General features: G+C 37.6%; 1 protein-coding gene across 3 annotated transcripts in view; it reads right to left on the minus strand.

Moving 5' to 3' along the window:
• Nucleotides 1-228: 228 nt before the first annotated feature.
• Nucleotides 229-23,401, minus strand: part of LOC101159377 (zinc finger matrin-type protein 4) — a 64,369-nt gene continuing 41,196 nt past the window's right edge. For 2 of the 3 annotated variants that reach the window (XM_023963350.1, XM_023963348.1), the window contains 2 exons: nucleotides 15,737-15,833; nucleotides 229-2,983 (listed from right to left, as the gene is read on the minus strand). In XM_023963350.1, coding sequence (XP_023819118.1) covers nucleotides 2,962-2,983; nucleotides 15,737-15,833 — 119 coding nt within the window. In that variant the 3' untranslated portion in view covers nucleotides 229-2,961. Of the gene's footprint in view, nucleotides 2,984-15,721; nucleotides 15,834-23,401 lie in introns of all 3 variants that reach the window. The other variant, XM_023963349.1, reaches the window with a different exon arrangement.

Here is a 23,401-nt window from a genome sequence, read left to right on the forward strand (position 1 = left end):
ATTTTAGGTTCAAGTCTGAGTAAGCCCTGATTTCCTGCATTAACCTGGTAAAACAAAAGTAAAATGACAACGTTATTGGTTAACTTTTTTTTAAAGTCTTAAAGGTAGCAATTATGATTTGATTTTTGTTTCTTTTTAAAATATTAATATCTTTTAACTAAAACCATCCAGAAAGTGAATTAATAACACATCTTCAATTAACACACAAGAAAAAACACAAGTCAGGAGTTTAAGAGAGAAAATAAAATGTCATTTTCATTTTCATTGTATTCATCATCAAGTGTGTTTACAAATGTGCTCACAGCTGACAAGGTGACAGCTTCACATACAGACACCCACAGCAAGCATCGTATCACACAGTTACTATCATAGATAAATCTCTCTCATATATTGCGTAACATCAGTTCAAATACGAGACTCAAGGCGCAGTCACTCTTTGCACAGGCTCCAACGTGGACACACGCAGACAGTTTTATTTTGAAAATCCCAGTGCAGAGATAAGTCAGTCACTGCTCATCCAGATGTAATTTGAATCAAAAGCATCAAACGACTTTTTGTTGTTGAAATTTTGTGACAGCATTTCAAAAAGATAATAGAATTCAGCAATTTGTTGTATTTCAATGAAAGCCTATCCTAAACATGCATTTTTTTCCCCAAAATATTTTCTCTGCAAATGTGACAACTTCTATTTGCTAGATTTTGGTCCATTTTTCTTATTATCCATTTTAACAAATTATATACATTCAAATTATAACCATCACACACGATTTTAAGATGATTTTATCATCTTAGTGCCAGAAAAACTATACTTTTCTGAAAGAAAATGATCACCTGTGGTTCAGTGCAGCTCGACATCTTGAGTTTAAAGAGGTTTTTATTTAAAGTTTACCTGCAGCTACAAATTTACACAGAACACATCATAGCACTTTTCGTTGAACTATTTAAAGTCCACATTAAATGGTTGGTAATATTACAGCATGATTGCATAAAAAACATTGCTCATACATATATGCTTTGTGACAAAAAAAGAGTTTAAAACTAAAGAGTCAAAGCAATAAGACACATTAGACAATGTTTGCTTTGCTCATTTTAAAACACTCATTTTTCACTCTGTTGCTGATGGCTGGTCCTGAGCCGTCCTTTCAGTTTTCAGTGCAGACGTACCCTGTAATCTTCAGTCTCAACCATTGAGTGTATATGAGAATTGGACTGGACTGAGTGACCTGTCCCCTCTCACGTTCCAAACAGGAAGTACCTGCTGGCTCCAACATGTCGGAAAAAATGGCGTTTGAATTGACTTCATTTCGTTGAAGCTGGAAGTAAGCCATTTTCTATGGGTGAGGTCACGCTTGATTGTCCAGTTTTCCTGTACATTCAATGGTCTCAACCATCTTTGTGTAGTTGTAAACAATTTGCAACAGCTGCACCAACAAGAAACGGCTGCATCAAAAAGGTTTCTGCAATGTGGGAGAATTGGATGGGAGGAGCAATGGAGCAGTGTCCATCAGCTAAACAATGCTTTCAGGGTGCTTTCACACTGGGATGTTCGGTACACACCTATGTTTGTTTCCTTTGGATAGTGTTTTGTCAGAATGTGTGAAAGCGCAGTTGAACTCTGTTCTGCTAAAAACAACTCTCGGTTTGTTTGCAAGTAAACCCTGTTATGATGCTTTTGTAGTACCCAGTAGAACTTCATCAACTATTAAGGGGTTGTAGTGTAATTCTTCTGAAGCTCAAATCACAAGAAGATCTTGTGTGGAAGCGCCCTCAGAGGCTTTCCTTGCTCTGAAAGCTGATCGAACCGCCTGCTGAGTAAGAATCAACATCGGAGGAGTTGACTGAGTTGTAACTTTCACTCCAAAAAAAGCTTTGAAAAGTGACTTTACAGATACTTTGAAGACAGTAACAATAAAGCTGTCATACTAAAGTAACAAGCCTCATATCAAAGTATCAAAATGTTTTCCCTTTTTTTAAATCATGTATAAACCAAGCTCAAGAGGTGCAGAGGCTCACTCAGTTACAAGCTTGTGCTGTAATCCATGATGAAGCTGTCACTGAAAAGCAGCGCAACGGCCAAAACGCACAATAAACAGGCTTCAAAAAGGCAAGTGAATGCAACGTTTACATGCACTGAGTTACATAGCAGTTGTATGGTACATTGGCTGCTACATGAATCAAAAGGGAAGTACGGTGTTCTTCTCTGTCCTTAGAAATAATGAATTGTTATCTACATGTCGTCCTTCTTGCAGAGTTTTGTGCCTCCTCCATCGCAACTGACATCGGTATTTGGAGCTGTGGGAAAGTTTTTCATAGAGGAGGATTTACAGAAATACTCGGATCCTCTTGAGCAGAAGTCTGTAGTGCTTTTAACTTTAAACTCTAGGTTTTAAATGTGTGGAATTTGTGAAAGAGTCCGTCAATCAGTACTCAGACTCAAAGCAAAGAATCATGTCTGAAGTCAAGCAAACACACAGTCAGTGGTGGTTGAGGTCATCGGGGTTTTCTTGTCCGTGGATTTTAAACCCTTGGCCTGAGAAGATCCCAAGTGGTCTGAAAGTGAGCTGTGCTACTGTCAGAAACTGCAGTCCAGACTTGGATCACCGCCAGAGAACTTGGAGGGCTGCTAGTTGCAGAGCTTTTTGTATGACTTCTGCTCTATGACTATCATTGGAAAGCTCATTACCACTGTGGGCAACTCACTGACATCAGATTAATGTTAGGATTGTTGTTCACAAAGGAGACGCATGTCAACACACGCCAAAGGTCCTTAGACAGTTGAGTGTCGAACTAATCACAAACACTACTCAAATTACTCGTGTGCATACTTTTGATGCAAGCAGATACCATCAAAAGGCACCCCACACTCACACGCATTCAAGTTTTTGTGCATCACTTTTTAACAAGTCCAGCTTTCTGTCAATCCAAAAACTCTTCTTCTCCTTTTTCCATGGATGTCTGTTCTTACTGCTGGTGCTGCTTTAAGCTGAAAGCAAAACAGAGACAGAAATTGTTAGTCCTGCTATGTCCGTCCAGTTATGACAATTGTTTGGTCTGTTCCTGAAGGGAGGAAATCATAACCAGTTAGTGGGGAAATGTTCTCATACTATTTAAACAAAGAATGGATGACACAACGAGCAATATCCTTGCAGAGATTCGATATCACTATAATGCTACATCTGTTGTTTTTCATTAACTGCTGCACTAAACAGCCCCCTTTGGACCATGCAGCCTTTATATGGGAACTTTTGCCAAATATTCTTGTCTCATTCATAATTACAACCGTCCGTCTATTGTGGTAGCTATCTGGCTGTGCCCCAAATTAAAACAAAGAAGATGGACTGGAGCACAAAGCTTCGTGTTTAGTGTGCAGGATTTGCTGTGGATTCTGCCTTTATCTAGAATGCCTGATTGCTTATCATGTTGACAGGTGCAGTTGGACTGCTGTGTGCCTTTATCACCTGGAAGCTAAAGGAACTGCAGATGCAGGAAAGCAGCATGTAATTAAAAAAAGGAACTCGTTGGAATTAGCTTTTTCCCCCACAAAGAGTGCTGTTTATGCATTTTAGAGCTTTTTAACACAGTACAACCTTGACTGATCCACAGTCTTTGTATAGTTCCCATGATGATAGAGAATAGGCAACAGTAGTGCTTTCTAGCTAAATATGGGTATAGCTTTTTGCTTTTATGATGTTCTGAAATGTTAATTCCCCAGTTAAGTCATTCTTCTCATTACCTTATAGCAGACAAAAAAGATCAAATGTTCAAAATAAAAGCTTTTTTTCTCTAATCTTTTGTTCTAATCTTGAAACAAGCGCCAGCCCCTCAGATAGCTCAACAAATTTCAGCGTTCTACACAATTGTCCATCCTACCTCTGCACTTTATCCTAATTGGAGCACAGACATGCAGACACACCCCCACACAGGGCTGAGAAGAAGAGGGATGATACACTGGCTGTCAGCAACTATCCCACTAATGGCTGTTAAAACAGTGGCCTCTACACTCTGTTGCCTCCGTCAGGACTCATCCCTCAAGTTGGCCTTTGAAAAAAGTGGGAGAGCACACTTTTGGTTGTGTCGTTTCCTCTGGAAGGGGACAGGTAGCAGTACATTTGTTCCATGCTGCCAGGGCGCCGTGTGCTCTTCTTGTGCTCTCCTGCTGACTTACTGCCTGGTCCAGGTGAACCAGCCCAGTTTGTAGATTTTTGTTTAACATTTTGTTAGTACAGCCTCAGTCAGTCAGTGGCTGGGCCAGTATTATTTTCTTTTTTTTAAATAATGTTATTTGCCTTTTGTATTTCTGACTAATCATCTTTAATTATTTATGCCCAGCATTAAAAAATATAATAATGTTTTTTGGTGTCTTTTAACATGTTATAGTCCAAGAGTTTAAAGAGTTTTCCTTGCAATTTTAGATTGGATGCAGCCTCATGTGGACTTAAAGCTGATAACAGTCTTCAACAGCAAACCAGTAAATAAATCAAAAGTTGAGAAAAAAAATGCATAACACCAATAAACATTTTTACAGGTAATGCAACATTTTTTGTTGTTGCCTAATCTGCTCCAACCAGCATATTGCTTTATTGGCTGCTTCTCTGGGTCACAAGTTCTTATGCTAACTGGAAAGACAACATAACTGCAATGAATGCCAGTAATAGTCTTCAAATCGTTGTTCTGGCCGACTTTCATGCAGAAAAATGCCTGTTACTGAGAACGTTTGAACCACTGACTACTTTGGTTGTCTAACTGAATCATGCGACTGGTTTAAAAACCCTGAAGGCAGATTTTTGATGGGAGACTTTTGCACAAGCATCTTGAAGGTATATTAATGAAATATGTACATCAATATGAATTGTGTGCATTTGTTACAGTATGCACAGTTGCTGTTCATCTCTGCAATCTGCTGATACTGTATTTATTCATTTGAAAAGCCATTTGGCAAATGCCTCTCATCTGTTAGTAAAACTCTTTCTAATCAATAAGTAATTCAACAATCTCAATCTTCAACTTTTGAAATTCACTCACATCTTACTTGCACTTGTCACATATTTGTGAAAAAATTATCAAAGCATTTTTCATTGATCTGCGTCACTGAAAAAAGGTTTTGACTGGATTGAAATGATTTATAATAGTAGTCAAATACGTGGTTTACTGCTTCACTTGAACATAATTCATTCTTGTACTTATGTAACCCTTAACTTCTAAAAGATGGTCAAGCTTGCAATTCCCCACAATGCATCTATCCATTTCATTATCTTAGAAGAGTTTTTATAATGTCCACATTTTGAAAGAAGTTGATCTTTCCGCTGTGTTCTTAAATTGCTCTCATCTGGTTTGATTCAATTATCAGTGAGCTTCAGTTTTCTGTGACAGATTCCTGTCATGACTACACTCTTGTCAGTTTTTGCAGCTCTGCCCTCAGTTTCTGTTTTCAGATTCCCAGCTGTTGTCTATCTCCTATCGCTCTTGGTGGTTGTTGAAATCCTAGGGCACGGGAACCATAACCTTACATACGCCACAGGGTCTAATTAGAAACCAAAAGCAGCTGTGCTGATTATCAACCTGAACCAGCTGTGACCATGAGGAAGAAAACCTGCAGGAGCTAAAGAGAAGACCTGAACACAAAGACTAAACATTGTTGTGAGAGTTGCATTGATTCCAGAGCTGAGAGGAAGTTACTATTGTTCTTTAGTGGAACCCTTCTATTTAAGTTAATATTTTATTTTTCAAGAGTTAAATCTTTTTTATGTAAAACTGAGTAAATAAAAATCCTTCCTGACACAACCAGACAGGAATGTCAGTGCACGTAAAACCGAAGTAACAAGGGTTTCTATAGTCCAGTAATTTGAACTGTAATTCGTTACATTCCTCCTTTACCAGCAAACATAATTAAATTACAGTAATTTGTTACTTTGTAATCTGTTATCCCGAACACTGGATTTATGTGTAAACTACATCAAATACGCTTAAATGGGTATTCTCAACCGACCAAAAATTTTGAACAGCTCAAAACCTAATTTACGTAAAGACCCATCAGCTAAAACCCTTAACGGACATCTGTGCACATCGAAGAAGAAAGAAACACTTTTGAATTACGTATATCACATATGCATACAAACAGACAGAAATTTGTACAAAATGTACATAGTGGCTGTGTGACATGGCCTTCACAAACCTTCCAGAACTTTTAGATCCTCAGACGCTGCTCTCTTATCTGTATCCAATGTGAGAAGCAGCAAATATTATGTTCTAGGGCTCTTCATGGTTTTAACCATCGTTTATTTATGTTATATATGGCAAGCATCTTATGTTCTACAAAATGTTGATGAAAGGTGCTCTACAATTTGATTGATTGATTGATAAAACGGGTTCTCAAGCTACTTCTTCTGATTCCTAGAGGAATAAAAAAAAAAGTAGCAGAAGACATTTTTAAAATCAACGACAAAAGTTCAAGGTTAAGTAAAATTTATTGACTTGTTTATCTTTTTTATTTTTGCAAGTCGTGATCTTCTATCACACAGGCGTGTTTCTGTGGCTGTCAAAAACGTTGACATCATCCCTACCTTTGTCTATCTTTACACAGATGGCCACAGGATTGAAGGATGAGGTAGGAGTACAAGATTTTCATATTCACACAATTGGTTCAAAAAACTTTTATTGCATTTTTTTATTACTTTTTTTCTTTTTTTTCCCTTTTCTAAACTATTTTTTGGCATTCTTTTACTGTAGCAGCTGAAGTCTGTGACTCATGCTGCTAATGAGATTTTTGTCCATTTGAATACATGGTATTATCTTCATAAACATCATCTTCCTAACACCTTTTTGTTTTAGTGAGCAAGCCTCTATCACCCCCCATCAATCTGCATGCCTCCCTTTTCTGATGATGCTTTCGCCACAGTTATTTTGGTCGCATTCACAAATACCATGCTGGACCCCATCTGAGCTGAAAAACTGCGCCTGATCTTAACAAAGAATGTGTTAACATTAATCATCACACGTTTTCGATGTTCTCACTGCCGTGTTCTGTTGCAGTTGTACACTAAAGTGGGAGGCGGAATTCTTTCTTGGACAACAGAGTCGAAGAAGTGTCATCTAAGATATCTGATCTGCCTAAAATGTTGACAGCTAACTCGTAAACGGAGTCATACACACTTGCCCGCACTGTCACATTACGTGGAGGGCACTACGGCTCTGATTAGTGGTGTTTCATCTCGATAAAAACTTCCTGGTTACTGCGACATCTATGTTTTGACAGATTTTTTTAGGTCACTGATCTTGCTGTATCCCTTTCAGTTTTGTGATGAGTTACAATTGGATTTTCCAGTTTTGGTTATTCTTTTTCATGTGGAAAGAAAAGGCGTATCTTTTCAGAGAGATCCTCTATGGGTCAGAAAATAATAGTGTTTTTAAAATATTTTCTAATTTGACGTTTGCTGGCTAACTTTTTGTTTGAAGGATCACAATTTTTCAAAACTGGTGTGCAGTTTTCTACATTCCAGTTATTTCTATTTTTCTTTTTAAAGTTTTTTTTTCTTCTAATAATTGTTTTGCTTGTTTTTGGCTTACATTCCCTTTGGTGTATGAACCTAATCTAATGTGTTGTAAAACTCGTAATGTATTTGCAAAATGGGCTGCAAACAAATAGAAGTCAATTTATCACAACACAAGCCTGTATGTAGAGAAAAGCCTTAGTATAAAATCGAAGCACATAAGATAAAAGGTGGAAAGCGTGTTGTGATGGAACTGAAGAAAGCAGAGTCAGAGAGACCAGCAGGAATGAGCAAAGTGAAACAGAGGATGGGGTGGATGTGTGAGTGAATGGGGTTTTCAATGTATAAGCCAATGAATCTCCCAGGGTCACATATTCCGGGTGCAAGATATGTGAGAATGAGAATGCTTGACAGGGAGGGCAGTGATAGTACATATAGCTGTACAGGCAGCCCGGATGTTTGTGATTAGATGTGAAGGTCAGCTTTATATCCAAAAATACACACAAAGACGTCTGTCGAATATTTCACACTTGGGTTTGTGCATTACAGTTAGATGAATTTACTGACCAAAATGTGGGTGGCAGACTGTAACGTTATCCTTTTTCCTTTGCATTGAGTAAGAATTGTAACTATTCTGTGTGTGTGAAAAGGAAAAAGGAAACCTTATTAGCTTTTTTTAACATTTTTTTTAAATTTAGCTAATATTAAAGCCAAACTGCCATCAAACAGGTGAGCCCACTATCCATCATCTATTCATCGTCATAGGATGAACTGGCTGAACCTAAACTATTTTGGAACAAGGATGTGAGCATGCCAGTGACGGCTGTAAAGATTGGCATTTTCACGAGAAGATTCTGTGAGTGTCAACTCCCTGCTGCGATTATTTCAGGAGCTGTTTTTGGCTTCATGAGTTCATGTTTGTCAGTTTGAAAATATAGGAAACACCAAAAAAAAAAAAAAAGGAGCATAGGGAATTTCTCTGTTGTGCCTCCATGCTGATAAAAGAGAGAAAAAAAAATCACTTTTAATTTAAGAGTTGTTGGTGTAATTCCAACAACTAAATGCATTTGTAGTCTATACTATTAAAAATGTATATATCATTATTTATCATTAACATATAAAAATAACAAATAAATATATAAATTGTATTATGTTATATCGTATATGTTATTTATTTATTATTTTGTGTATTTTTATATTATTATGTTTCATCAGCCTGGTAAAAAAAAATCAGCTGACAGTTTCTAAGCAGAGATGAGTCCTGATTTCAGAATTATGTGTCCCTGACATGAATTTACAAACATCACAGAAGTGGTTGTTATTTTTGTGAAGAAGAGAAGGACCGGTGCTTTTGGTGGAGGATGAGGAGAGCCTAAGGCATCAGCCTGTGTGTGTTTGTGTGTGTTTAAGTGTGACAGTGGACAGCCAACCAGCAACACTCCTCATTGCCTTTCACCTTGCCTTAAGCAGCGAGAGAAAGCGCATGCGCACTCATAATCAAACTCACAGATGCATCGTGCCTGTTAGCAGGTCGGTGGCTCAACCGTTTGCATTCAGAGTGACTTTACACCAAACAAGTGCAAATTACACTCCTGCTGGCACCTTTTCTCACTTCCTTCGTTTGCTTTTCTCTCTAAAATGTGCTTCAATTAGTTTTTAGGCGCACGTTTATATTCCTAGGCTTGCATTGACTTGCATTTAAAGCTCTAAGAAAGTAATCCAATCAATCCTCTTGACTTTGTGAACATCTCTGTGCTTCTTAAAACACCAGCAGAGTCCATGGTCAGACACATGGGTGGCTCAGGTTTGTCTTAAAGACTCTAAATAACTTCCATAACTGTCATGTCTATTTTACACAAGCTTCTGTAAATCCTTTAACTATGCCTAAATGCCCAGCACTTCCTTTTTTAGACCCCTGGCTGGTTGGTAATAAATGTACATGGTGGCTGTTCATTATACAACACCCCAAATGAACTTTTCAACTCTGTTTCTCTGCTTGTAAGTTGTAATCTCCTACTTGTATTCTCAATAAAAGGAGAACGGAGAGCAGCATTCCTGTGAGAAGGAGAAAAAGGGTCATGGCAATCCCCCGTCAAACTTGTTTTTCTCTCTTGTGCACAAGAAACTTTGCTTGTTGGTGTGGTTTCTTACTGATGAATTCATCGTACAACACTATTCCAACAAATGTCATTTATCCAACTTCTATAACCCCTGTGACCCAGAAAGGGATATAGTGGGTTAAGAAAATGGATGGATGGATGGATGGATGGATGGATGCTTCTGTAGCAAACTATTTTCCACTAACAAATGTTTTTTTGTTCTGGGGAAAATCTACGAACCTATGCAGAAGTTTTTGGACCCTATACAACAATACATTCCATACAGAAGAGTATTAATAAAGGTGAGTAGCACCTTCCACCACATCTGAGAAACTACCAGATGTGGGATTGAGTTCCTATTAATCATAGGAACTCAATCGAGTTCCTATGATTAATGACATATCGTTGCCACTTCACCAAGTAGAACCAATGAAAATGATAGAAGCATCTGTCCTGGATCTTTCTTGAGTATAAAAAAATAATCATCATTGAAACTTCTTTTTAGATGCCCAATTTTGTTATAAATTGGGAATCTGATCTAGTATAAATGGTAATAGTCTAGGCAAATGTTTCAACCATTTTAGCGGTGGGAGAAATCCTGCTCCCACTACTATTACACTGATGTTTCTTCATGGTGATGTTCTTGGTCACCTTTTCTTCTCAACATCTCTGAGCTTTTGAATTTCCTCCAATGTTCTTTACATGGTGTTTGTTAACTGTTTGACAAGCAACTATTCCCGTCTTTACCTACTACATGAAGTACCAATGTATTTTGCCTGTCTGACAAACATAACTGCGTAGATGAGAAAAAAAATCTTTGACTCAGTCTCCTTAAAGCAGAATTGTTGGTATTAGCTGCCAGCTCTTCCATACAGCGCATCTTTAGTCAACTGGAAATTATTAGTGACTGTCTCCACAAATTCTGCATTAAACCTGGAGTCATCTTCAACATCCATCTTTTCAAAATGTGGTCTCCACCTCCGGAGTGTCTCTATTTGCCATATGCAAAATCAGAAAGATCCAAGACCCTACTTTTTTTCTTGACCCAGCTTCTTGTTCAGGCATTTCTGAATGGATTAGTACAATGATCTAATAAGGTTATAAGCCTGCATAATCAAGCCTCCGCGAAGGATCCAAAATGCTGCTGCACATCTCATTTTTACTCTGCTTAAAAAACAAACAAACACACACATCACACCATAGTAAATATGTCTGCACTGGCTTCCTGTGGCTAACATCAAATTCAAAGCCCTGATTCTCATCTGAGGTGCAACTCAACAGCACCTCAACACCTAAACAGTCAATGATTAAATGATCCCTTGACCTGCTGCAAAAAATCCCAGGCTAAACTGTTCAACTCTGACTTATGTTTTTGCTGTTGTACCTCATTTGTGAGTCTTTGTACATAAGACCATCTGTAAAGTGACTAAACATAAACCATTCATTTCCCAAACACAGACTAACGTCAAATAATTAACTAACTACACGTCATATGGCCTAATTCATTTCAGTTTGAATTCAGAATATATTAGGACCAGATCAGAACATTTTCTTCTATGTTTCTTTCAATTAACCAATAAGCACAATGAAAATGTACTTTCAATTGATACTGTTTCATTGATACAATTAATGAGAAAACTGTGGAAAAATTGCAGATAAGAACAGAAAAACTGTGCATTAAGTTATTTTTCTCTCACAAATAAAAAACACGTGATTACATGGGCGGAGCTACAAGGGGTATGGGAGAAGAGCTACTCCTCCAGCAACAAGCTTTGTCCCCCCAATTTTGAGTCAATATTAGTATAATTATTGACAAAGATTAAAAAAAATCATCAATACAATCTTCTGTAAGCATTAGAATGTGCACCTCAGCTAAAAGAACTGCCGTTTTAAAAAAAGTGAAAATAAAAAAAACAGTTTCAAATAGTACTTTTGATACTTTCATTTGGAATGAAACTATGCCGTTCTCTTTTGTCACTTTTCCGAAGTCTTCCGCCCCCATGAAAACCTGACAAAAACATAGACTCAAGTAATAAAAATATTCTTTAGATTAAACTTATGTAACACCTGCTTTAAAACTGCTATTTTTCCAGATGATTATTAACCTTGATCTCTGATTACTTTGTGAGAGGATCTGCTTTTTTCACAGCTGGGAATTGAAATTTCTCATCATAAAACCTTTTCATTTTTGTCACACAGCGGTGTGCCTTGAAAGAACAATGAAGCTTCTCTTGGCACGCAGCCCTTTATTCTGTGTTTAGGTTTCTTTTCTATATCTGGACCATTAGTTTTTAGAGTTTTATATGAGGATTTAGTGTTCATCTGCCTGGTTCAATGCGATGCCTGCCTCTGTCCTTGTCTTCTTGCCAACTAACTGCATAAGCTTAATCTTAACAAACTGTACACGGAAAATGATTTGCCTGCTCATCTCTTTAAGTCCCGCTGCTGTCATTGTGTACAGGTCCAATTACAGCAGCCAGCCTGGACTCACTATTTGCTATATGCTGTGTGGAGCCTTTCAAATGACCTGCAGATGAAACAGATGCTGGGAGAGAGATGCACCCAGCTGTTTAAAAAATGCAGCAGACTGTTGTTTTTTGGATGACACATTCCTAAAGCCGAACATCACAAAGACACAAAACGCACACAAAAAGAGAGACATCCACTCTTGTGATGGAAACTCTGTGGTAACTAATGGTCCTGTCAGCTGTTCTCTTCTTTCATCTCATTCCTACATAAGGAAAAGCTCTTGCTGAGTGTAAAACAACACAGATGTGACACAAGCCCAGATGATGATGACACATGCCATCACTCACAGGTGCAAATGTCTTCATCTGTGGTTTATTTGTTCTATGCCAACACCTTACTCGGCCAAATGAGAGGCACTGTACAATGAATGTGGAGATTTATTAAACCAATCTACTGAGGGATAACCTGTGGTAGATTCTAACACACACTCATGAAGATCCATCTTGTTTTGCTCTGGTGGTTGCACAGAGGAGGTAAGTTTGACCAGGTGGAACCTTTGCTCTTGTTCTCCTTTTCCCCAAGGATGGTTAAAGCACTGAAGCTGCACCGTACAGACTTCCTTCAGTACCTGTGTTCCCTCTATAGCACATTTACAAAAAAATAAATATAAAAAAACATCCCACGAGGACTCAGGGGAAGGTATTACAACACACAAATTACTTGGGCTTAAAAGTACTCTTACTTTTAAAACAGATCGACTTAAACAAACTATTGTATTTTCCCAGCAGAACACCGACTTCAACAGTTCTTACTTTGTCAAAAGATTTCATCTGTTTTTGCTGACATTGCTGTGAATTTCCGGCCTATAATGCAGGGATCCCTCACCTATAGATGTGTAATTTAGTATTGGGTGGTGAAACAGGCTGTAGCAATATTGAAGCAGCAAGCATGTGACATTCTGCCAATAATCCCATGAGACTTCATGCAAAAAATACAAAAAACAGACCCCTCAAATTACAGGAGCGAGCTCACCGATGCTTCATGGATCACCCTGGTCTAAGTGACTTTGAAAAGGCTTTAACCAAAAACAAGAGGGAAGAAACAAACACATCAGCAAATCGGACAACTGAATTTTTATGAACGACCTAAAGGTGACTCACTAACATCCTGCGGACAACGCACATGTGATGGCAGCAAAAACTGATCAACCATCATTGCAGCCCAATGTGTTGAAACACTTTGAATTTAACAAAGACATGTGACCATGCAGTGTGGTAGAATGTTCTAAAAATGTTCCGTCAGGTCAGTGAATCAGATCGTTCAGAATGAACAATTATTGTCTATGAATCGTATTAGTAACCACAAATTATGATACGAATCAAATTGCTGTTAAAATAAATCGTTAGACCCCTAGAATAAGGAAAATCTACCATGACTATTATTAAAATTAGTGAAGGACATCGATTGGGTGAATCCCATTAATGCAACTTTCTGACAGTGGATGGGGTCATTAAATGTACAGCCAATCCTATGAAATTCATTTATAATATCTGTATTATTGTTTTATTTAGGTTTTCTGAAATCCTTCATTTCAGCTAACAGCTCTACATTTAAAAAAAAAAAAAAGATGTTTGAAAGTTGCCTTTGAGGAAAAAGAAGCATCAAATTCTGATGTATCCTCACGCATAAGCTCTGCGCTAAAAAAATAAAATCATACTGAAGGTCCCTGAATAGAATTCCAAATGTATAGAAAACAGAGAGTTAGTTTAAGTCTTTGGTCAAATTTGACTTCAATGTTTATTGTTTTTACATATTAATACAACCAGAGGTTTATCCCTGCCACTCTTCAGCTTTCAAACCACCTACACATATTTTTTCACTGAAAATAATCTAAATAACCCTAAATAAAAGATTTAAAACCCTATTTTAGTTAAACAAAATCAAAATGACTTGTGGCCAAACACTAGACACACAAAGCTTTTTATCTCCTCTTTGATAAAGAAATTTTACACCCACTACTCTAAAAAACAAAAAAACAAAGTTAGTTAGATTGGCTAACTACAGAAAAATTCTGTCACCAAAACAAAAATCCTCCAGTGCCTTTTTTTTTAAATTTGACAATTCATTACTTAAAGACACAAAGTAGCAGTATAATCACTATAATCACAGCATGTCTTGTTAATCACATGCAATTTAATTCTCCTGTGTCACACTTCTGCTGCTAGTGGTTAAAAATAATGAGACGTGTTGTCAATCTGGAACTGATTCTTTATTCTTGTCTTTTATTCTCTTTTGTGTGTCTTACCCTTTATCCAAATATTTGTATCAGCAAAACAAAAACAAAAACAAAACAAAAAAAAAAAAATCACAATTTTAAAGGTGCTTAAAGATGAAAAAGAAAACTTGCAGCAGAAGCTCTAACCAAGAAGAGACGGATGGATCTTCTTTGTAAAATTATAGTTTTGTGTTTGGAAGAAGATAGGAAGTGGATAAGCTGAAAACAATATTTAAAACAGAAATAAGATGAAGACGCAAAGATTTTGGAATAAAAAAGTAAAAAATGAGCTAGAATGAATGACTGGAATATATTGCTAGAGCACTTTATAGCTAGGTCCCATAAAGCTTTACGATACAAAGGAAAGTATTAAAAAGAACATTTCAAACGAGCTAAATAAGAACTAACATTTTAAAACAACCGCATACCATTATACTGGCAATGAATTACAATACAAGACAGTTAAGAATTCACTAAAATAGGTAAAATAAGTAATGAGAAGTAAAAGTCCACAACATCCATGTGCAGGAAAATCTTCCCCAGAATTACAGACTTTTTATTGAACCAAAAGCTAAATTTAACATTATTTATGGCATAGATCAGGCACATTCGAAGCCCGGCCCGTGGGCCAAATATGGCCCGTATTCAAGTTTCTATCGGCCCACAGGTTCCTGTCAAAATGACAAAATAAATAAATAAATAAAATCCAACCCCCAGAACTTTCTCACATTAAGCCTTATAAACCCGAGGCAACAACCTTTGTCCACTTGACCTTCAGAGACATTAGGGCTAAACGAGAACAATAGAATTATTTGTTTCTCTGAATAAAACCACAGAGGTTTGCATTTCAGAATAAGATAACTATTTGTGTCATTTTCCTGTTTACATAAATTAATGTAGAAGTTTGCAGTAAACATTTGACCCTGTGTAATATGTAACATTTGATATGAACTCAGATATAATGTTGACACACTTTTTCTTTGTTTTATTTCTAGTCTTCAAATAAAGTTTATATTAATTATGGTAAAAAAATAGATTTATTTTTGTTGTGTGCAGACATGAAAAATATTCCATTGCAAAATATGTGAGATTATGTACTGTAGTTTGTTAGAAATATATGGTATTATATGGGTTTAAAGAATGCAAGCAAGTTGTTTGGCCATCTGACGTTTTCACTTCACCAAAATTTGGTCTTTGTTGCAATATGTTTGGACACCCTTACCATAAAAAGTTTACACCCTTGTTTTACCTACTTTTCAGCCCTTTCTTTTTTCTTAATACCACAAAGATGAAATGTTAGTGCGTCTTTAACAGCTTCTAACAAATCATTTCAAAGCTCATGCAGTTGGATCATAAAGGAGGTTTTGAAATAACAACCCGCATTTCCATACCTTCAAGGTACTTACTTGTTCTGGTGCTTGGAGCCCTGGAGGTGTGCATGGTACTGCTCGATCGAGTTGAGAACTACGCTGCAGATGCTGCATGAGTAACTACTGCGCAGGCCTGAAAAAAAAAGGAACAGACACATCCAAAAGGGAAGTTACGACAAGGACACTTTAGGGATTCGGTTCATAAAACAACTTAAAAGCTGTCATTATCGTCATTATCAAATGTATTTGCCTGCAAGAAGCACTAAGCCAAACGAGAACCACAATGAAGTCTAAAAAGAAGCTACTTTAGGTTATTTTTATACCCAGAAATGCAAGGTAATTTTCCTAATTAGAGTGCATCTGGAAAGAGATTTGATTTGGCTAATCATTAGCAGAAAATCCAGTTATAGCTTCAGATTCCTAAATGACTGCTTTTGTGCTTCTAGTGCTCAAATGTGTGTGTATGTGCTCTTTTATATCTCAAACTTTAGCTGGCTTCAGCAGAGGAACTAGGACACTGGGAGCAGCAAAAGAACAGTGCAGTCGGTTGTGTGCTTCGAGAATGGCTGCGTGTAAAAGCTGAACTCTATTGTGGGGGTGAATCCGGGCTTGCGATGGTGTGGCTCCGACACAGATGTTAACTAATTAGAGGGTTAGCAGGTGGTTGCCATGCACACCCAAAAATAGACAGATGAGCTCGGAGATTCTGAAAGAATGCACGAAGCGCTTTAGAGGTGAGGAAGTGAGGATCAAGTAGAGCAATTGAGAAAGGGAAATAACCAGAGAAAAATAAGGTGTATGTAGAGCGGTTAAAAAAAACAAAAGAGAGATGGATAATGAGTTGCTGGTGTGATTGCTGTGCCAGCTTTAACAGCGTCTTTCTTTTGTGAGGGCAAAGGAAGCGGAGGAAGTGCTCCCAGTGGTTGATGAGTTCATAGTGATAAGCGATGTGATACAATTGGTCAGAGGTAGAATGTGGTGCTATTTTAGTTTTTGAACATTTTGCGCTCTGCAGAGGAGTCACTGCAGGGCTTTACGCAAATCAAAGATGAGCAGCTTTGACAAATCTAGGTTGTGCAAAAAAAAAATCAGAACCTCAAAGTTGAGGCCATTTCTGCAAAACTTGTTAAAGCTTTTTTTTTTTTTTAAGGAACAATTCCAGTGTGCCATGCTTCAACGTCTGCTTTCAGGGAACATGGGTGAACTGCTTCTGTGTGAGTGCCCTTTTCCCTGCTGTCACAACCGTGCTTGAGATTTATGAGTGGTCAGTGTATTCTGTCACCTTTTGACCTGCTGTGCCGGTAATTGGTGAAGAAATGAAGTTGTTATACTGTTCGAAAAGAAAGAGGGAAGGTTATTTTGAGTTGGCTAGAGCTGCATAATGTGACATATCTACTCTGTGTTGCCCCAAGAGTCACTCTGTCTGTGGTTGAGGGGTATTAACGACAAGCAGACATTTGCAAAAGATATAAATTAAAAATGTCTGGCTAGGCAGCCAGCAATGAACAAAATCATAGTTTAAGAGTTAATGTGCTGCATATGTAAAGAGATTTTACCTAAAACGAAGGTAACCTTCGGCTGATTAGTCTTCATAATTACTTAAGCTATTAGTTTGTGACACTTTTTTATTCATTTTGGTTAACTGTAATTCTATGGTGATTGTAGTTTCCTCAAATTTTGTCTCATCAATAAGAAGGTTGCATGTGCATTTATGTGCACACAAAAACGCAGCTTATTTGCTTTCACTGTGACTTTCCTGTCTTGGCATCACTGATGCACAATGTGCTTAAGTTTGTGTCGGCGCCCCACACAAGGCCGTGCCCCCCAAACCCACTCCCTAACACACATACCCACATCCAGCTTAAATCTCACACATGAGCAAATATGGAGAGCTTTTCGTTCTGGCATTAGAGCATGCAGTGCTCTAATCCATGTTAATTACATGCATGCAAAAGTGTGTGGCAGCACAGTTCAGATTTGGGAAGGGACGTTTTTTTTTCTTTTTTTTGTAAGCATGAATAGCATGTGAGAGGGAGTTTTAAGCCTTGTTAATTACACAAGATGGTATGCCAGGATGAGAGAAAGAGGGGGTGAAATGGGCTAAGGCAGTGGGTGTGGAGCCATTGGTGGCTGTTGCTTAATTTACAGAGCTTTCTGCCATTGCTGGCACTGGTTGTTTGGAGACTCCTAAATGCTTGTCAAAAAACGTAATGAGCTACATTTTGTGCTCACAAAACTGAAAAAAGTATGCTTGTTTGAGGAGCGTCTGTGCATGAAAATCTAACATACCCCTCCAGTTTTAGCATCTGATTTATTTTAAATCAAACCTTTTGCCTTAACTCAAAATTAGTGTCACTTTCTGGAGCAGGATATTTTAGGCCTGTGTTGCTTGGAAGCTCTGTTTCAGGAATGAGTACATCAGAGGGAGAGCACGTTAGAGGTTTTGGAGATAAAGTAAGAGAGGCCAGACTGGTTCAGACATTTCCAGAAGAGAGAGTGTAAATATATTGGTAGAAGGATGCTGAATCTAGGGATGCCAGGTAAGAGGTCAAGAGGAAGACTGAAGAGGAGGTTTATGGATGAAGTAGCTGGTGTTAGAATGGAGGATGCAGGAGACACAGGATGGAGAAACTGATTTGCTGTGGTGATCCCTGAAGGGAAAGCCGAAAGGAACAGAAGAAGAAGCTACTTGTAAGCTCCGTTAGTGAAATTCTGCCTATATAGTGGAGCAGGTTATTACAGTTATCATGCATTTTGTGGTAGAAGCACCAAACTTAGCTTGGATGCATATTTTGGATCCCGTCTTTCACGTTACTCACAAGAAAATCCACGATTTAATTAGAAAAAATTATATTATTTTAATATTATTTTTATATTATTATTTTAAATAGAGAGAGAGAGAGAGAGAGAGAGAGAGAGAGAGAGAGAGAGAGAGAGAGAGAGAGAGAGAGAGAGAGAGAGAGAGAGAGAGAGAGAGAGAGAGAGAGAGAGAGAGAGAGAGAGAGAGAGAGATTATGTCTTAAATGACTTAAGGGAAACTGCCTAGCTACTTGATTTTTTTTTTTTTTCTGGGAGAATTTTACATTTGTTCACACCACATTTGCACTAAATGGTGTCATATATTTTTAACAAAGACACTATATTTTGTTCACAGAATTAATATCTGATTTACAGCTTTTGTTTTTTAAATAATGCGATAGCTATGGCTTTGTTTTTCCAATGTTAAGAACAATGTGCCTGGCAGCTACTTGACTAACTGAATTCTTTGTTTATCCTGTTTACAGCAATTTTGTACTAAATATTAGCACTGCTGTCCATGTTCACTATTGTTTACACCGAATTTTACAGATATTTCCAAACGAAAACTGTTATCGTTGGTCAAAGTCAGAGTATTGCTGATTTCAGCAATGTTACACAAAAGTCTGTTATTCATAACACCAAATAGGACACAAGTTGTTTATTGTAATTTTTTAATTTTTTAAAATTCTTTTTTCCAAAAAACATAGTTTTTCAAGTTGTTCTTTCTTAAAGTTTGCTATATCGTGAGTTGTTAGGCGATATATTTTGAATATTACGATTTCGCCTTTCGTGATAGTATCGTTATCGTGAGTAATGTATTGCAAATCGCATCGTATCGTAAGGTACCAGTGATTCCCAGCCTAATATATATATATATATATATATATATATATATATATATATATATATATATATATATATATATATATATATATATATATATTCATAAAACATTGTTTTTGCATATTAATTGTATAAGAAACTAGCCAGTTAGATCTGATTTTCCAATCTTTTTTTATTATAATCCAGGTCATTCTCCTTGATTGGTCATATGGTCAAGATTTCGGTTTGTGAGCCTTTTACTCCCCTTTAGCCTTCACGCTGTGGTATACCATCTCTGGCATTCTGCTAGACTAAAAATGTTCCGGATTCAAATAGTAACCCCTTGAGATGTGATCAAAACCTACAAACTTCAAAGACTTGACAGAACATCTCGTGGGAATGTATCACACATATCACAGCAGAAAAGGGCTGAGCTCTCAGTGAGTCGCACTATATCCTAGCAGAGTTTCAACAGAAAACTCTACAATTATAATAACGGGCTAATTTGATAGTAATTGGAAAGACCATATGTTTAAAAGGCTTCCAGAAACCATCCATGCAAACCTGTTCTGGGTTGTCCCGATAGCTTTTTCATTTTAGGTTATTTTTTTTACGTATAAAAATTGTATGCTTAACTATGAAATTATTTAAAGCCTGCATTCCCACCAGAAGCCAGTGAAAACAAAGCTTTACGTATCAAAAGGAAAAATATTTAAACCCCATGGAAAAAAATGTAATATAAACAACCGAGTAATAACTAAAAGTAACAGTGTTTATATCTTGTTGCTTGAGGTTTAATGAACCGCTTCTACACTTATTTTCTACTATTTAGCTCCAAAAGTACATGGGGAAAATTCTAAAAACACAATTTCTTAAATAATTTCATTCATTTGTAAGTATTTAGAGGTCAGACTGTCTTCCTTTGCTCAATTTACTAATTTGTTGCTTCCATCTTTTACGCAAGAAAATACTTTAGACCTCATAGTCAAATAGTGTGTATTTCACTAGGTTTCAAATTATAATTTTCTGCAACTAAATCTTGTCTAAATGGAATTAACGTTCCCTCAAAAATCCCCACAATAATATCTGTGTCTGCAACTATTAACCTCAAACTTGTCCTGTTATTGTAATGATGATCCAGGCCTTTTTACAGAAACATCATTGAATTATAGAGTTTCTTAATATTTTATTTTAAAAATTTGATTAAAACACGAGAGTTTCAGTCTTGCCTTTTGGCTTAAATTGGTCAGAAGATGTTACTGTTCTTTGTTGGACTAAATTGGCACTGCTCCTAGGTTGGAGTAATGAGTCAACTGCCTGGTTGTGTCTGGTGCATCCAGACCTTCAGAGCTTCATTAGTGTTGTCTGTCTATCACAAGTTTTGAGTTTTATAAAAAGTTTTAAACAGAAAGTATTGGTCATCACATTATTACTGTTTTTATTCTTGATGAATTCCTTTACACCAATAATCTTCCGAATTTATGATGTAACAATGCAGAAAATGATTAGGCTTAATCTGAGGCGCACAGCATTTCAGTAATTTGATTCTAGGTGTTGTTAGTATGTTATACAGATCACGCCAGAAAATAAAGGTGTCACAGCTCATGAAATGAGACTAACAGACTAGAGGCATCAGATTAAAGAAGTGATTTAAAACCACTAATGCTGCAATGATGCTGAACTAGATAAGGATCAAAGACGGAATACAGACCAAAATTAGCAAGAATTTGACAGTGTGAAGAGAAGTGGTGAGACTAAGTACTGTGGTGATAATGGTGAAGAGCCGAAGCTGGTGTGGAAATGAGGATGGAGAGCAGGTGGAGAAAGTGCAGTCAAGGGACACAACAACCGAGTACAAAGACTGACAGATGATACCAATATTCCAAACACCTCTTCGAAAACAAGCCTATTAGTTTGGACCAAATGCTGCAGATCAGTGAGCAACTAACAACAACGTCTGTAATTTTAAACTTTTTTTCCGGAATCCGTTTATTTTTTCAGAAGTTTCTCCTTACTGAATAGGAGGGTCTAAGGGCAGGGATGTCCAGTTTAGATTAGTCTGTTTAGTTTAGTGTAGCCAATACCTATTGAATTCTATGACTTTATGCTCTTTATGATTTCATGTTTATTATACAATTACTGGTATAAAGCCCATTGAGACGACTATTGTAGTAATATTGAGCAATATATATATAATTGAATTGAATTGTAATTAACCAGCCTTTGCACAACTACACAACATAGTGACTGTTTTTGGGATGACATGAGAATTAAGTTGGCTTATCTGGGTTGCCTAATGCTCTATTCAATTATGCAAAAATTGACTAGGCCGCCTCTCAAAACTGTGTCAGATAAGCTGACGCAACCCCCAGCAGAAAGATCCTCTGACACTGAGCAGTTTAACAAGCCACCTGAACCACATGCTGTCAGAGAGCAGCTGCAGCTCCACATGCCCTAAAGTTCAGAAGCAACAGGCTCCTGACTTCTTTCTCCAGGCACTCTTTGAAGCTCAAGTCATGATGCACATCAGTGACACTTAAGTGACGACAAGAAATGCTAATGCAGTTTATGCACTAAATTTGTCTACAGTCAAACGTTTTTGCACCTGCTTTTAATTTTTTCAAAGATCAAAGTTGTATTTATTTGTTGAACTAGGACTTATACTCAGGAACAACTTACACTATATTACCAAAAGTATTTGCTCACTCATCCAAATGATCAAAACCAGGTGTCTTAATCACTTGGCCTGGCCACATGTGTATAAAATACAGTACTCAGGCATACAAACTGTTTTCACAAACACCTGTAAAAGAATGGGCCGCTCTCGGAAGCTCAGTGAAATCCAATGTGGAACTGTCATAGGATGCCACCTGTGCAACAAATCCATTGGTGAAATTTCCTCACTCCTGAATATTCCACAGTCATCTTCCAGCTCTATCATAACGAAATGGAAGAGTTTGGGAACAATAGCAACTCAGCCATGAAGAGGTAGTCCACAAACTGACGGAGAAGGCTCAGTGGATGCTAAAGCCCATAGTGCAAAGAGGTTGCCGACTTTTTGCAAATTGGGGCTTTGTTCCAGTGAAAGGGACTCTGAATGATTCAGGATACCAAAACATTTGGACAATTTCATACTCCCAGCCTTGTGGGAACAGTTTGGAGCGAGCCCCATCCTCTTCCAACATGGCTGTGTATCAGTGCACAAAGACATGGATGATAGAGTCTGGTGTGGATTAACTTGACTGGCCTGCACAGAGTCCTGACCTGACCTGAACTGTGACTTATACTCTACAAAATATGGTAATCGCGTTTTTACAGGTTTTATATGTATCTGTAGTACAGTTATTGCCGTCTCCAAGGAAAGGGGTCGTCTCCTTCCTGACTCCAGCAAACTCATCAATTACACACAATTTTCTCACTGCTCCACTACGTCACCCTCTCTGGAGTCCTCATGAGCACACACACAGACACAGACAAATACGCTCCCAACCTAAAGGCTTATCTCACTGCCTTTAATTCTCTATGGAGTCTCCGGGGAGGACAGACAAAGCGTCAGGCCTGTCTGGAGGGTTTCTACCCTATTGTGATTTATGAAAAGACTCAGCCACATCATCTGGACCCATCCTTCACCTGTGCACATGGCTGTTTCAACTCTATCCTCCTCCTATGTAATCCAAATCCAAGGGGTTTTATCTGGCACATAGGCATGGAAAATTATGACAGTCTCCTATGTCCCTATTGCTTGCAGTTCAAAGTCCCAGGACAAAGAGATAGTGTCCAAATGCTATGATGGTTTAGTGTTTCCTTGTAGGTGGGTTTAGGAAGGAGTAACACCAATAAAAGGGAAGGTCAATGGTGTTAGGAAGGCAGAAACATGAGGATGAGGTTGTGTAGCCAGATCTTAGAGAGATGGCTGTAAATAATTCCCTTTTACCTCGTGGAAGCTAATGAGGATGACAGAGATGTGATGACAGATCGGAGCCCCCTGCGGCACACTTGCATATTTTCACACAAAGTAATCATTGACGAGCAGTAAAGAGGCGGAAAGCAGTAAGAAGTGGGTAGGTAAAAGATAAACAG

This window comes from Oryzias latipes, chromosome 15 (genome assembly GCF_002234675.1).
Source record: "Oryzias latipes chromosome 15, ASM223467v1".
Lineage (NCBI taxonomy): Eukaryota > Metazoa > Chordata > Actinopteri > Beloniformes > Adrianichthyidae > Oryzias > Oryzias latipes.